The sequence below is a fragment of the Sander vitreus genome, chromosome 2 (genome assembly GCF_031162955.1).
Source record: "Sander vitreus isolate 19-12246 chromosome 2, sanVit1, whole genome shotgun sequence".
In the NCBI taxonomy this organism is placed as follows: domain Eukaryota; kingdom Metazoa; phylum Chordata; class Actinopteri; order Perciformes; family Percidae; genus Sander; species Sander vitreus.
The window spans coordinates 15,603,308-15,620,089 of NC_135856.1; the positions used below are offsets into that span (position 1 = coordinate 15,603,308).

The 16,782-nt window shown below is 39.5% G+C and overlaps 2 protein-coding genes across 2 annotated transcripts; both read left to right on the forward strand.

Annotated features, from left to right (window-relative positions):
- The first annotated feature begins 3,242 nt into the window (after nucleotides 1–3,242).
- LOC144536710 (N-acetylmuramoyl-L-alanine amidase-like) lies at nucleotides 3,243–10,730 on the forward strand. Its single transcript, XM_078279973.1, has 4 exons — nucleotides 3,243–3,440; nucleotides 5,617–6,477; nucleotides 7,774–7,984; nucleotides 9,159–10,730. The coding sequence occupies exons 1-4, from the start codon at nucleotides 3,368–3,370 to the stop codon at nucleotides 9,460–9,462; spliced, it is 1,449 nt and encodes a 482-aa protein (XP_078136099.1). The 5' UTR covers nucleotides 3,243–3,367; the 3' UTR covers nucleotides 9,463–10,730.
- Nucleotides 10,731–11,651: 921 nt separating this feature from the next.
- On the forward strand, nucleotides 11,652–16,637 carry LOC144536720 (lysozyme g-like). Its single transcript, XM_078279984.1, has 6 exons — nucleotides 11,652–12,095; nucleotides 15,159–15,185; nucleotides 15,453–15,530; nucleotides 15,716–15,912; nucleotides 16,013–16,163; nucleotides 16,244–16,637. The coding sequence occupies exons 1-6, from the start codon at nucleotides 11,843–11,845 to the stop codon at nucleotides 16,378–16,380; spliced, it is 843 nt and encodes a 280-aa protein (XP_078136110.1). The 5' UTR covers nucleotides 11,652–11,842; the 3' UTR covers nucleotides 16,381–16,637.
- The last annotated feature ends 145 nt before the right edge of the window (nucleotides 16,638–16,782 follow it).

The window sequence follows — 16,782 nt, forward strand, 5'->3', positions numbered from 1 at the left end:
AGTTTATACAAGTTTTGATTATTGGGCTTGTCATGACATGTTTATGACAGGTTATGTTTTCTAGGTTAATGTCAAGTTGTCATTACAAAGACATCGTCAGGTTGTCATAACACAGTGATTGTTATCTTCTTTAATGTCAAGTTGTCATGACAAAGACATCTCAGACAATGCTAACTTTGCATCAAAAAGTGTCGTCATTTACCGAATGACACATAATGACAGCAGTCATGAACACTCAAAATGACTCCTTCATGTTCATGATAGGTGTCATGTCATAATAATGATGGTGTCATGTCAGTCTTATGCACACCCTTCAAATAAAGTGTTACCCAAACAGCTCTATGGGGATTGTAAACAGTAAGACAATAATAGGGCAATGCAATAGTGCATTTGGTGCTAGAATTACTAAAGAATTATGAATATAGCAGGTTGCTTATATCTGAGGTAGGTGGATATACAGTGTATATTTACATTTGAGATATTTACATGTTTTTATTTCTTTTTAATTATGTGTTTAAAATTAGCATATAATTCACATGACATCCTGACACTATGGATTGTTGTTAAGTGTTCATCATAGTGACATCCTGTGGGAAGAAACTGTTCTTGTGTTGTTTAGCGCCTATAGGAGAGAAGATGAAACAGGTTGTGTCCGTTGCAGTCTGTTTCTATCCTGTTTTGTGGCCCGATCCGAACCAAACAGAGAAGAGACTGGTTGCTCCTAAACTAAAAGTGTATCAACAGCTCCTGAGGCAGTTAGTACATCCCCTGCTGTGCCTTTTTCCTGATGGTGTCGATGTTGGACGTCCTCTGCAGGTCCTGAGAGATTGTGGACACCAGAAACCTGAAGGATTCCACAGAAGACACAACGTTGTTGAGAGTGGTGATGGGGGGCAGTGATGGGGGGCCTCACCCTGAAGTCCTTTCCACAGTTTTTAGAGCTTTCAGCTCCAGGTTGAGCTGACCACATCATGAGGGCCAGCTGTAAAACCTCCCGTCTGTATGCAGACTCGTCACTGTCCCGGATGAGGCCACTGACCGTTGTGTTGAACGCAAGACTTATACTGAAGTAATTTTATCCTGAGGTTCTGCTACTTAAACCTAAGTAAAAGTTCTGAATAATTCTTCCACCACTGCATTTAAATGACTATAACTCAGGGGCCATGAGTCTGACTCACTTAAATGTTTGTACATCTAATCCTTTTTAAATGCATTAATATTACCACGTTTAAGTTATTCTTCAAAAATGAACATGATTGTCTATTTCAATGTGTCAAAATGACAAACCTCGAGAAATCTACCTTGGCAGAGGTGTGAGCTAATCTATTATTTTATGTAAATTAGGCAGTAGAAACGTTTTCTAATATGCTATCATTTTAACACAGTGTTTGCAATGTAGTATACATTTCATAAAGATAGCTTTCATTACAGGACTGTTGTGCAGGATTACTTTACATTGTATGGGTGGTTTTGTGTATCTGATCTTTCATTGAAAAGGCTGTTGCTTAACATAGTTAGATGCATAAAAAATATTTTCAGCACAATCAATCAGGACAAACTGTGCAGTCTAGTGAGATTGTCAAATGTCATTATCTACTGATGATGTTTTTTAATGCAAAAATTGGCCATCTTTTGCAACTGTAACTTTACCATTAGTCTATAATACCTTTGCATCACAAATCTGTAGTACTCAGAAACAGGAGCAGAGTGAGAAGTTCCTTTTTTTCCTTCTCTTGGACAAATGACTCACCTTCCCTCCCTTTCTTTCCCAACACTTAACTTTCCAGTTGCAGCATTCTATATGGTAAAACATGTGATTTCTTTAAATGTAAAATGTAAATACAGTTATTGTAAAGTTGCCCCAACTCTGTAATACATCCCTGTTAGACTCAGTTGTGGCGATCTCACAATACAAACATGTATAGACAGTCTGAAAGGGCTACAGCTATTATCCCATCAGAGCTGTCAATACAGATGCAGTCACAGGTTTTATCTGACTAATATGGTACCATGGGGAAATGAAAGATTTTCCATCAGCTGTTGGGCTTAGAAACTGTTGGTGTCAGCCTAATAAAAAAACAAGAACCTCATTTGCAGCATGTTTGTCTTTAGAGCTGAAATGATTCGTCCATTAAACGGTTAGATGAGTGAAGGAAAGTCAATTTACAACAATTTTGTCAATCCACCATTCTTAGACAAAATGATTATACTGCCTTTACCACAGTCTGCAGCTGTCTTACCGAGCTGCACAGTTCAAGGTGCTGTTCTCCGTAGGAACAGAGATGTACATGTTGATGATGGACTCTTTTTCAATGATGTAGTAGGTCTTGTAATCGTCGTTGGCCTGCTCCAGCTTGTCTGCCTCCTTGCCAAACAAGGCTCTCCACATCATTATTTATTTAACAGCTGTATCGGTACAAAGAGAGATAGCTGACATTGGAGTCTGTGAACACAAGCTGCAAAATACTTCAGGCTTGCAGGATTTCTAATTCAGTACTGACTAGATTGTAAATTTACAAGTCAAGTAATGAAATTAGAAGATAATAAGTCAAAGATTTTGCTTTCTGTTGAATCTGTTGAATTTTGACTTACTTATCTCATAATTTTTGCTTTTAACATTTCTGAATTTTGACTTCCTGTGAGTATTTTCATTTCTTTACTGGCAGAAATGGGCTTCCATACATTTGGCTTGCACACTGTTATAAAATCTGGATTCATATTAACACAAATTCACAATAACTTTTTTTTTAATTGTTTAATGACTTAACACCTTAAACTTTACTAACCTTCATATTACCTCAACCTATTATGTACAAACCATAATAAGGCAGTCATTTTATTTTTTCCACAATTTCTCTGCATTAAAAGTTCATGTGTGTTCTCCTGTGACTAAAATGTTTCCTGACACTGGTGAGTATACAACATATGCACACATCATATGAGATGGTAAACATTAACCATTCATCTGCATTATCTTTTATTTATTAAATGACATAAGCATACTGTATACAAAGGAAGCTGTACAAGGCTACATGACACATGGGGAAAGAGTGACACAACCCAATATAATAAGATATAATAAGAAAGTGCTTCTTATTTGTCTGTGTTTGTAAAAACCTTACTGTGGGGCCCATACTTTGTTTTGCTCATGACACACTCTTGGCTAAATCAATATTTGGAGCCATCAGTGTACAAATAGTACTCTTCACTATTAGGACACACTGCAGTCATGCACGTACACCTACACAACTCCTCTTAGAAGTTGTTGGGAGCTCAACTGTGTTATTCAGTTTACTTTTTTGATAAGTCTGTTAAGGCTGTATTTTGTTCATTTAGCTTTTTTAAACTAACCAGCAGGAGATGCGACATGACTTTATTTGGACTGTCGTTTTTTGTCCTGGCTTTATCCCACTTCTTTACCGTCTATAGCAGGCCGACAGGTAAGTTCAGTTATTCCAAATATGTCAACATTTATGTTTTCTTTCACTGGCTACATAGTTTCTTTTGCTGATAAGGAAGATTGTATCTTGAATCAATCTGTCACATTGTGGTTCACTAATGCCCTGAAATCTGTAATCTTTAATAACAGGTTCAAGTACATGTTTTTATAATGCATACCATCCTTGTTATTACTAAAATATTTGATTTTCTGAAAATAAATCAACAAACAAAACATTTTTTACAGTTTCACTCATCATACATACAAATACCAAATGTTTACATCCATCCCCATAAATAATCATATAATATCAAAGAAACAAAAACACAGGTGGGAGAAAATACCTTTTATGTTATACATATTTATGGACATTTGAAAATTAGTCCGAAAAGGAAGCCTGATTTTTTGTTTTCATAAGCTGTTTACATTACCTCCTCCAACAAGCATCAATGAGATGTTGGTACAATCATTTCCCATGTAAATAGAATCACCTGTTAAGGAAGTATAAAATAAAACAGCCACAACCGCTTTCCATGTAACCACACCAGGTTAAGGGACTGTATGAAAATGATTGGGAGGTTAGGGTTTGGGTTTGGAGAAGAGGGAGTGTTATGTCTTTTTGAGACTGTCCTCAAACAACAGTATCTGTCATTTGAGCAGTAGTCCAAAAATAACATTTGATAACATTCAAGTGACAAAACAACAAAAAAGCAGCCCAATTTGGACAGTTGCTTGTCGGCATCATAGAGTGAGTGTGACGTTATAGTGCCACAAAGTCCGCGTATGTAGAGGGTCGAGGTGGGTGGATGGGTTGAACATCAGACTTTAATTTGGCAGACTGCTGTTTGTTTCCTGTTTCATACTGACAGTCAATATTGGTTCCTTATGACCATGACCATGATCGCTTCACATAACTGTAACCACACTCATTATTGCAACCATGACGATGAAGGTCATTTTAAACCAAAACACGTTTTCCTGACCTTAACCTGAAGTTATTTCCAACCAAATCATGATCTTTCCCGAAACCTAACCAAGTTGGTTTTATGTTTAAACCTGACCAACTATTAACTACTGCAGTTATGCTAGGTGTTATTTTTGAAACTATACAACACAATGGCCAATTAATTTTGTCAATAGTAGCATCAGATCAGAAAACTGTTCTGGAGGGCATTAACAATTTGTAATTGTTAAAGGTGCTCTAAGCGATGTCACGCATTTTTTAGGCTACAACATTTTTTTGTCACATACAGCAAACATCTCCTCACTATCCGCTAACTGCCTGTCCCCCGAACATACTGTAAAAAAACGCTGTCTCTGTATACAGCCCAGGCTCCAGAAATGGCAACAAAAACAAACCTGCCAACCTGCACCACGAAACATAACAAAAAGTCTTCCAGTCAATAACCGACAAGAAGGATTTGGGGGTGGGGGTTGGGGGGTTAGTGCGCGGAAAAGAGGGGGGGGGGAGTGGACGGGATGAGGAGGAGGGAGGGGCGAGCTAGCCTCCGTTTTGTTTGACAATACTTTGAACGTTAACAAGAAGTGACATCACCCAACATCGCTAAGAGCACCTTTATGCAAAATGTATTTAGTTGTTTAATTTGGAGGACTTGACTTTAGGAGAGAGAAGGGGAGGGTATACATTTGTCTTTAGTATATTTGACATTAGCCATTTAATCATTTTAGTTATGAATGACAGTCAAGCATCTGATGATGCACATATCAGGCCACAGCATCATCTGACTTTTTTAATTATAAGGACATCAATGTTTAAACATGGATACATTACCTTACATTGTTGTGCTTTGCGTGTGTGAAACAAATGGTACAAACTTAATTCTGTTATATTTTGAGATATTGGGAGAAAGGTGTCCAAAAGTTAAAGGGAGGGTCCAATTTCTTTATTTAATTTACCCCAATGTTTTATTGTACTACCGTACTGTCCCTAACTTAGCTGTTATCTGAATATGGCCATCAGAGATATTGACTGTGCCACATACACTTGGGGATTGTATTCAAACACTGTCTTACCCAATTCATCTTCTTCTCCCTTTTTTCTACAAAAGACATTCTACAAAAGACATGCCACAGTCTGACTTTACTTGAAGTTGATCACTGACTCACAACAATGTTCTTCCTCCACTTCTTTTGTTCCTCATTTCCATTGCTGTCAGGTGACCACCTGCGCAACATAGACAGCTTCATCCGAGCCGTGCAGCAGGTGGAAGACTCAAACCCTGGTCTCTCCCCCCTGGCTCTGGTCCGGGCCCTGCGGAGGACCGCTGGCCACGATGATGAGATGACCAATCATTTCTTGGGTGCCTTGTATAATCTCAGTGATGCTGAGCTGCTAGAGACAGCCATTTTCAATGCCTCATCCTTTAGCTTCTTTGACAAGGCCCTTCACCACATTGTGACAAATTATGGAGAGGAACGAGGGGTGGTTCTTGCTCCAGATGGCACCACGGTAGCCCTTACACCATTACTGCTAGGAATTGAATCAGGACTGAAAGCCAAGATTGAGGGGACGCAAGCTGTTGGGCTCTTCCCTCTCACCTTAGGCAGGACGCTGGGCTTGTCCTTCCTCAGTCTCCAGGACTTCCCGCCATCTTATCGCCTGGGGCCTAATGGGTGCTGGGACAGCGTGGACCGGCCAAAATTATTCAAGCTGTCTCGACCTGCCACACTGGCCACTGATGCTGTTATTAATGGGGGCATGGATGGAGCTATACTGGGCATGGACCTCAGCAACCTACCTGCATCTGAACAACCACAGGCCCTCAGTGAGGTTTTGAAAGGATACTATAGTTTTGATCTGTATGAGGCGCAGGGTCTTGATGCTGTGACCAGACATGTTAGCCCGAGGCGAAGGGAGATCTCTAGGTCCATTCTGGAGCCACTTGATCTTCACAGCCAGGTGATGGAGACACTAGCACTAGTCTGGAAGTTGGAGAAGACAGAATGGATTGCTCTGGACAATGGAGTCGGGAAGGCAGTGAAGGATGGACTACAGGAATTTGTGCACAAGTACTGGGGTGAGCTATGACATGATCAAAAATGTAGCTATTGGGCGCAGAGTAGGGCTAAAACTAACAATTATTTTCATTATCGATTAAACTGTTTTTGTGTTTTCGTAAGTAATCGATTAATTGTTTGGTCTGTAAAATGTAGGTACATTATGAAAAATGTTTATCACATCCCATCATATCAGTTCCCAAAACCCATGGGGACTTTTGCAAATGTTTTGTCTGACCAACAGTCAAACATTTTCCTAATTATACTGTCATAGAAAAAAACTAAAATATATTCACATTAGCGAAACTGGGCAATAGGACTTTTTGATCAAAAATATGCTTAAATTAGATTTAAGCCGATGGTGGATATTTTAGTCTGATACAATACCAAACTTTGATAGTGAAAAGAATTCTCTTTTTTATAATTTTTGTTTAACATAAACACATTACATAAAGAAACATTTTTGATAAGGATCTCTGGAAGAGTAACATTACACCAGGCTAAAAAAAGTGATGTCAGGATGTACTGACACACCCAGGAGTACACTTCTATGTAACTGCAATGAGGTCAAAGGTTAAACAACAGGAGGTCAGCAAAAACAAGATATATAGGTGGCGTTAAGTTGCTGCTCTTAATATTATATATCAATATTCTTTAGAGAATAGAGAATTATCACCTGATAACTCTACAGAGCATTTGAGCATATTTCAGCAGGAAGCAGGCAGAAAAAAAGCTATGGGGCAGACAAATTTAGCCTTTGAAGTCCAGTAGGGACCAACAGAGCTACAAGAGAGAGAATATTGGATTTACATTCATCAGGTAGACACAACTACAAATAAATGCTAGTGTTGCTCCATGTCTGCTGGATGTGTAAATAAGCTGTTTGCTAACATGTTCAACTTGATAAGGTGATAATATGTCAGTGTTGTGTTCAATGCCACTATACAGTCAAAAAATCAATCAGTGCAGATTTTAATTAGTCTTTTATAGAAATGTATGAAGATATGTTTTAAGCAGTTTTAAAGTTGAAAAATAAGCTTGTCAGTGCTTTCTGGTGAACAAACAATGTAATGGCGTCATTCTTTCTAAACTACATCAAACACATCTTTGGCATTTCTAAACTGCAATTTCTTGTAACTGTATAGCAGCCAAGATATTCACAGATACTGATATAGGCTATCTGAAATGAACTAATATGAGTCCGCTACTAGACTCTAGTCTTGGACCTGAGTGTTGGAAATATAAGCTTGTTGGTATGGATGTAAAAAAAAAAAAAAAAATTATGTAATCCTCATCCTCTCTCTTCCCCTCCTCAGACTGCCCGCAAATCATCCCTCGTTGTCAGTGGGGGGCAAAACCCTATCAGAGTACACCTATCCCACTGTCTCTGCCCCTCCAATTTCTCTATGTTCACCACACCTATGAGCCATCCTCACCCTGTTTATCCTTCCCAAACTGCTCTCGCAACATGAGAGCCATGCAGCGTTTCCACCAGGTAGATCGTGGTTGGAGCGATATAGGATACAGGTAATCAATCCTTAAAGAAATAGTTTGACATCTTGTCTTGGGAAACACGCTTATTCATTTTTTTGCCAAGAGTTAGATGAGAAGATTGATATCACTTTAGGCAGGGTGTGATTAGCCTAGCTTAGCACAATAACTGTAAGCAAGGGAAAACAGCTATCCTGGCTCTGTCCAAAGTTTAAAAAGTCTGCCTACCAGCACCTCTAAAGCTCATTTATTAACATCTTGTTTGTTTAATCCGTACACAAACACAAATTAAAAATGACAGTTTGTGGTTTTTACGGAGAGTTACGTGCTAATGTTGGGTAGCTGGGTGACCTATTGTTCTTAGAGTTATTGTTACACGGTTACTCCCTCTATAGTCTATATAAACGACGTTCCACTTCCGGGATTGCTCCGGTGCTGCTGGAAATTCCGCTGGATGTCCCTCATTTAGGCCGGATGTCCGTTACCTTGGGCTTCCTTTGTGTTGGAATTTTAAACTCCAGTAGATTTATGAGGACTATGGTTAATTGCTCCTAGGCTAGGCTAATTACCCCACAATTAATGCACAGAGGCGATTAACGCAGAGTTATGTGTACAGCAGTGTCACTTAAATGGCCCTTTTGTGTCTCCATTGCATCTCACGTCCCCCATGGTGCTGACATTTAGCCATGTTGCCCGGTCTTACAAGTGATTGTCCGCATCAACAAATTAAAAAAAGACATTTACTTTCAATAACTAACCAGGATGCTAGGTCTATCATTAAATTGGGTTTTAAACTGGTACACAAGGCCAAAGTAAGTGACTACATGTGAAACATAACGTTACACTCCATTTTGTATTGTCTAAATGCTGTTAATGTACCACCGCAGCCTGAACGCATTACCCACATTCAAAATAATGGAAGGATTGGCATTTTCGCAGGATTGCCTGATTTGGTGTGAATGCCGCCTAACTTGAAAGAAAACAAGCGTATTCTTGTAGAGATAATTCATATCATGTTAATGTTAGTGTAAGTATTACCAAGAATGCTGCTGATTTCATGTCTTTTATGAACAGAAGCACATTTATTCTGAATATCTCACACTATTTGTGATTTAACAGCACTCACCAATGTTCGTTAAGTTTACTTCATACCAGTTATTGTATACACTGCATTTATTAATCATGTGCTGTACTATCTTTGTGCCCTCAGCTTTGTAGTCGGTTCTGATGGCTACGTCTATGAAGGCAGAGGTTGGAACCACCTTGGCAGACACACCAGGGGGCACAATGCCATTGGGTACGGCGTGTCAATCATTGGTAACTACACTGCCACCCTGCCGTCTCGCCACGCCATGGACCTGCTGCGCCATCATCTAGTCCGATGTGCAGTAGACGGAGGAAGACTGGCTGCCAACTTCACTATCCACGGCCACAGACAGGTGGTGAACTACACCTCCTGCCCTGGATACGCCTTCTATTCAGAAATAAGAAGCTGGGAACACTTCAGTGAATGACAGAACCTCCGATGCCAGATGGAAATTTTTAAATATCATTAATGGGTCTTCAGGGTATAATAACTGGCACTGCCGTGCTGTTGTTTTTCTTAATTTATGAAACAGTTTCACTGTATGTTTCATACAGATCTTAAGGTAGTCCTACACTCTGAATTAGTTTATCATTATAACAGACTGTAGATGTGACCTTTCCCAGTGAATAATTAATTTAAATCAATGTTTCTTTAAATGGTGGCTGTCTGGTCATCCTCAAATACAGGACATCTATGGGTTTAATAGTGAGAATCAATCAGGTTTACGTATCCTGAAAGGACCTCATTACTAAGATGTGGTTAGATCCAGTATGCATCAAATATACAGAGATCATCAGTATGTCATGTACAATGAACCATTTTGATTTACCAAATGCTTAATATCTGGAGTTATTCACCTTATTTGGCAGATCTTCACAATATGAAAACTGATTTTAGTTTTATAAGGCAAACAAAGCAAATAATACATCATAAATGTATTTCTGATTTTTTATTTTCTTTGTAGTTGTTTAGCTTGTAATAATTGCTAACTGAAGGTTTTACAAACTTTTCAATTTATCAATACATGTCTGTTCCATATTTTTGTGAATGACTAACATTCCATTCACAGTCCAGTCAGTGACTTTTCCTCAGAAGTGTCCGTAGTTGTTGCATAAGGTAAATTGTCTCACTTGTTAATTGCTAATTCTGTCATAATTTAAAGGTATTTTTCAACTAATCATTGACTCAGTTTATCCAAAATACATTGGCAGTGTTTTAACTTTTCATATTTTAAGGATACAATGAGTCATTTTTGTGCCGATAATACTGTCACTCAGTGAGGTGATTTCAAGACCTGTAGTAAACAAAAAGTAAACATACGATACAAAAGCATACAACTCATTGCAAGTTGGGTTTAAGTGGATGCAGGATGGTTTTGCCTGGTGGATAGTTTTGTTACACAGTCTGCTGTTTCTATACTCACTGATAGGAAAGACAACAAGGACACAGCAAATACTGGACTAAGTAAATAGAGGCCTTAAAACTACTACTACTCAAATTTCAGTCGAGGTGCACTAAGCAAATAACATGGCAGAAAATAGTGAAAATTACCCACAACAACCTCTTAAAATCCAAGGTCTCCCTTTGAAGTTTCAAAATGTCATGTCAGACCAACAATCCAAAAACCAAATAGAGGAAGCTGGAACTGGGGAGGTATTTTTGCCAGAAAGAAATGACAATTAAATGAATATCAAAAGATGCAGATTCATTTTGTCCTTTGACTACTTGATTTCAGCTCTAATGAAGGGAATATTTCAGCTCTAATGAAGGTGTGCAAGTTGCCAGATATTGGATACTGGTCCAATATATTACTGTTATATACTGATAATAACCCATCAGACCACTTACAGACCCCAGCGTTTTCCCATACTTTTTGATCTTCAACCTGACCCACTTTTCGTCACATGCTGACACTAAATGACCTGACCCATGCTGCTACACTCAACAGACTGTTTAAGTCAAATATATTGTAGACAAGCACCCACACTTTAACAGTGAGGATGCTGAGACAGGGAAGTGCTTATTACTTTTACTCATAAAATAAGCCATCAAACCACCAGTACAGACTAAAATTGTTTAACCCATATTTCAGTGGTGCATAGGCAATGACTAGCCATACGGTAAATTATAATTTGATTGACATTAGCGCCATCTGCAGGTTACCGGTGGTTAGTGTTTCACAACCATCCTGCTATATACAGTCTGCTCAGGAAGCAACTGTTATAGTTGTGGCACTCACACTCATCTCATGAAATGTGGACGCTTGGTCAGGTGCCATTGTCGTTCTTATTGACGCTAAAAGTCTCCTTTAGCGCTTTAAGTAAACGCGCTTGGTCGGGACTATTGCCGTCCTTTTGACGCAGTTATGTTATGTTATGTTTACATACTACTCGCTAAATCCTATCTAACTGCTGCTCTCAACGGTGCGTTACACAAACACGCTGAAAGACGCCTTTTTCGCACCTGTTACCCCTGAGGACACAAAGGTCATGTCGTCTTACATTTCTTTAAAAAAGTAACTGTCTTTAAACAAACAAACACACACACACACACACACACACACACACACACACACAAAATAGGCCTATATGAATGTTTTTCTTAAATTAGCAGAAAATGTCAGCGGGTTTGGGGTGAATCTAGAGTCAGGAAGAACATTCAGTTTCCGTTGTTTTTCTATTCACGGAAATGACTCAATTGGTTGGAATGTACGCCTGCCTCTGGTCAGTAGTGCTGCCCACAGCCCAGGCTTTTATCACGACAGGCTTCTCCTACTCCAGCTGCATGTCCTCTCAGTGATAGCAGAGATGCCTCCAAAGACCGTTACAAGCGCCTTGATCAACATGCTGGAGGACCTAAATGACATGCAGTTAAAGAAGTTCTGCTCCGCGATCCTGGACCGCAGGGAAGAGCCACGGGTCAGAAGGGTATCTCTGGAAGGCAAAACTCGTCTAGAAATCGCAGATGTCCTGGTTTCAACTTATACAGAGTCCGGAGCTAAAGACGTGGCGCTGGAGACGTTGGGGGAGATTGGCTGCAACGCGCAAAGAGAGAGCTTCGGTGAGTTAACATGCAGTCAGATAGGTTTACTGTTTTTTGGTTTAATTTACGGGGGGCACATAGGGGACATGTCCCCTGTACTTTTTTGAGTGGGCAGTATAAGACTGTAACTCTGTGTCTGGAGGTATGGACGTTGAAGTGGTGTTGGGGTCAGTGTATATTTTGGTCATTCGATTTTCATTTCATAAACAGGTATTAAAAAACAAAAAACGAATGGTTGATTTTCGTTTTTTTTCCTTTTCATGGTCAAAAGGGGATGGGAGAAATTTAAAATAGTATATAATATATTTCTTATAACAAAAAATAAAATCACTCGAAAATAGAAACGAAAAAATGCCTGTTTTTTCATATTCAGAGACCGGATGTTGTCATTTCCAATGCAACAGCGCCAGTGTAGGCTACCACTGTCAGTGTTGCTTTCAACCCAGGCTAAAATTACTTTGAAAACCTAACTATACTCTTGATAATGCTTAGAGGGACTTTTATTTCATAATGTCACATTTCTTTATTACCCTCTCTCCCTGCCTTCCTCTGACTCTCTGTCTCTACCAACTGGCTAACCAGCTGAGGACTTGACTTTCAGTTCACAGCTGTAACGTTACTGTTACATTAACGTTACCGTTACAGCGCCAAAGTCTGGTCCCAGCAAACTTTCGGCTGCTGCCGTTAAGCTTGCTGATCTGGCAGAAAGTCACCGGCGGTTCGGGATCAGATCATGGGGATCAGACCTCCAGTGCTGGGTCTAATGTTATAATGTTCGCTGCTGCCGCTGCAGCTAGCTAGCAGGTGTAACCTAACCTGTGACCTGGGTCCCCGGTGCTGACTGACTCTGGTCCGTCTGCAGAGCTAGCGTTACCCGCTCTAGCTAAGCTGGGAATCAGACGAATCTGCTGCGATCGTGTTTTATTCATATTTTCTTTTCTTTGCAGATAGTGATATGCTTTGATGCACTGATGTCAGGCAGGCTTGCTAGTTGCTTTTAGTCTGAGTCTGTGAGATAACCAAACTTCCTTTGAACATAACGTGCAAATAAATAGACAGAAATAAATAAAAGTCCCCTGAAATAAATACAAGTAAAACATATAGGCTATTGAACTAATGACTAATGCATATATATGTATGCCTCATTTATGTATTTCATGATGTATTTCATAGCCATATTTATGTATATTTATGTAAAGAGGTACAAAAAACGGATGATCAGTCGCTCAGGAAGTTAGTTTCCCTCAACTGCAGCCTGGTTTAAAGAAATACTGGTAGGCTACACCGGTGCTAGTCATGGATGTATTAAAGCGCCCATATTATGCTCATTTTTAGGTTCATAATTGTATTTTAAGGTTGTACCAGAATAGGTTTACATGGTTTAATTTTCAAAAAACACCATATTTTAGTTGTACTGCACAGCTCTCTCTCACTGCTGCAGATTCTCTTTTCACCTGGTCTCTGTTTTAGCTACAGAGTGAGACCTCTTTTCTTCTTCTTCTTCTGTACTATCTTTGATTGCACTCGCACATGCAGTAGCTCAGATGTAGATCATGTCAGCTAGCTAGCTCCATAAACAGTAAAAGAAAGGCCGTTTCTCCAACTTCGGTCAGTTACAAGGCAGGATTAGCTGGGAGACTTCTAAATGAGGGCGCACATGGAAGTAGTTCTTTTGTAGATTATTGTGAACTTGTGTGCGTTGTAGCAGTGCTTTGCTATTGAGAACGAGGGTTAGCGTTAGCATGCTAACGCTACGAGCTAACGGTTGCGGTTAGCCAGCATGTTTCGACTTGTGACGTCACAAGCCGTGCCGATTTTGAACAGCTCACTCAGAGACTGAAGGCAGGACACATTCAGAAACCGTATCTCACTCAAAACAGCATGGATGGATTTTTTTCAAAGTTGGTATGCGTGTGGAAGCACCAGAGACACAACACAAGAACACCCCAAATCCCAGAAAATGTGTTTTTTTCATAATATACTTTAAGAGAACGTGCTACTGCCTTGAAAATGCAACATCCGGTCTCAGAATATGAAATGGCATTTTTTCATTTCTGTTTTCAAGTGATTTAATTTTTTGTTATATGAAATAGAAAATGAAAATCGAAGCATGTTTTAAATTTTCACATTCCCTTTTGACAATGAAAAGGAAAAAACGCCTTGTATTTCAATTTCAAATTTTGTATTTTAAAACGAAAATCAAATAACCATTCGTTTTTTTTGTTTTTTAATACCTGTTAATGAAATGAAAATCGAATGACCAAAACATACACTGACCTGTTGGGTTGAGGAGTAGGGCAGATGGCACTTTTAGTGCAAATTTGAACTAAATTCAAGCAAAAAGTGAAAACAAATTTCGCCTGTGGGTTGAGTCAACATATTGATACTGTAACGGACTGTGTTAATTCTCCAGGTTAATGTCTTCATTTTAATGTTAAAATGTTAAGAGTATCACGGTTTATACACAGTAGTTGGGGCCAGATTAGAGATGTTGAGTTAAACACTGAGATTTCCGCCTGTCAGTGAAGTAAACGTGAGTTAGACGCTGTGAACCCTGTCTACATGTCATCTTCCTATGAGAGTGAGCCGTGGGAGATTGTACATCTGTAGTTGGCTGAGAGCTAAGGGGGGTGGCTGTTGTTTGGTCCTAGAGGAAGTGAAGGGAGGTGGAAGAGGGAGGCTAGCGGGTGTGCGAGTAATGTGAGGTAACGTGTATTTCACTGAGGTGTTTCTTTGTTTTGGCGTTGGTTACGGCCCAATGTAACCTGTATTGAAGTCAGTAATAAAACCGACAGTAAACTGGCTATAACGTCTCACCGGCTGCTTATTGAGGGACGTTACAATACATTTCAACACTTTTTGCTGTATACATTTTTTTGTCACGCCCATCCATTTCATGAAAGGGACACCAACATTATTAAAAATGTGTTCTAACTCGGGTAGGGGTATCTGAAAAACTGAAGCCCTTTAGGGGATTTGTGCCTGTACTAACTGTGTCCCCCAAACAATGCTCATAACAATATCAATACAGCCTGTCAAGGAATTGTTTCAGTGCTACATTGTGTCTTTGTATATTTTCAGCCAAGGACACAGGACCACTGACATCCAGTAAGTGATTGATTTTGCATGATTCAGGAGACTTCAGGTCCTAATGATATGTAGCTACTAGGTTTGTAACTGTAAAGTCCCTTTAAGTCCTCATATTATGTGTCCTATATTCTTACTATGGGTAATGTGCTAATGTCAATGTTTTATGTAAAGCACTTTGAAGTGCGTGTTGCTGAAATAATAGGCTATATAAATAAAGCTGCCTTGCCTTGCCAAATGTTGCGGTTGTGTTGATGACAACTAATCTAATAAACTGAACATTACCAGGTTATGGAAACATCATGGGGGTTAAAACTACTGGTGCCTCGTGGCAAACAGCTCAGCAGGACAAGCTGGGATACTCAGGTAATCAATGGAGAAACACAGGAGCTGATGTAATCAACATTTGTTTAAAAAGTAATTATGTAGCCTTCATCTCCTCATCTCTGTGTGTATCTACAGTGATTCGATATATATGGATTGACAGTGTAGTGCATGTATTTGTTGCACTAAGGCTATATTTATGTTCTCTGTTTAATTTATCTCTAAAGGTGTGAGGGCATCACACACCATGGCAGAAACTGATGCAGGCACAATGCAAAAGTACAAGTCTAAAATCATCACGGTGGGAGGTAAATATGGGATCGATCCAGCTCTCATTGCTGCCATCATCTCCAGACAATCCAGGGCTGGAAATGCACTAGATAATGGCTGGGGAGACAATGGTAACGCCTGGGGACTGATGCAGGTTGTAATACATACTACAGTTTTACTCACGTCCTCTTAGTAGAGCCTTACAATAATACGATAACAGCAGTGTTCATCCAATTTAATTTCCATTTCTGTAGGTCGACGTTACTCCAAATGGAGGTGGACACACTGCACGGGGCGCTTGGAACAGTGAGGAACACCTCTGCCAAGCCACTGAGATCTTGGTTTATTTTATCGGCCGCATCCGCAACAAATTCCCGGGCTGGAGCACGGAGCAGCAGCTGAAAGGTTTGTTTTACTGAATCAGTAGACCTGCACATCCACCAACTGTCTTCACACTTTGTTCTAATTTGTGTTTGTCTCTGCAGGAGGGATAGCAGCCTACATGATGGGGGATGGAAACATCCATTCCTATGATGACGTGGATGGCTGCACAACAGGTGGAGACTTCTCCAATGATGTTGTTGCCAGAGCTCAGTGGTACAAAAACAATGGAGGCTTTTAATACCTGAAGAGTCCACAACAGAAATCTCTGAAAAATCATAAAGGAAATACTTTGTAATGTGTGCTATGTCAATATATCTACATAATATATACTAAATGAACACAATTTAAAGGGTATTTCGATTTATTGGGCGCAGTGTGAACTCTAGCTGTGATAATTTGCAGAAAAGTAAGGAGGAAAGTCATTTTCACTGTAGTCTTGTGCACCTAACTGCATTGCTTTTGAGGCAGCTTCTGTATTAAATCATTTACTCAATACTGATGCCAATCCACGTGAATTCTTTTAGCTTTAACTGCTTTCAAAGCGAGATATATATATGATGAAATCATGCAGTGTCATCAGTCTGTCAAAGCTACATTTCTATAATATTACATCCTGTGTACTGTAGAGGGAAAGTAAAAG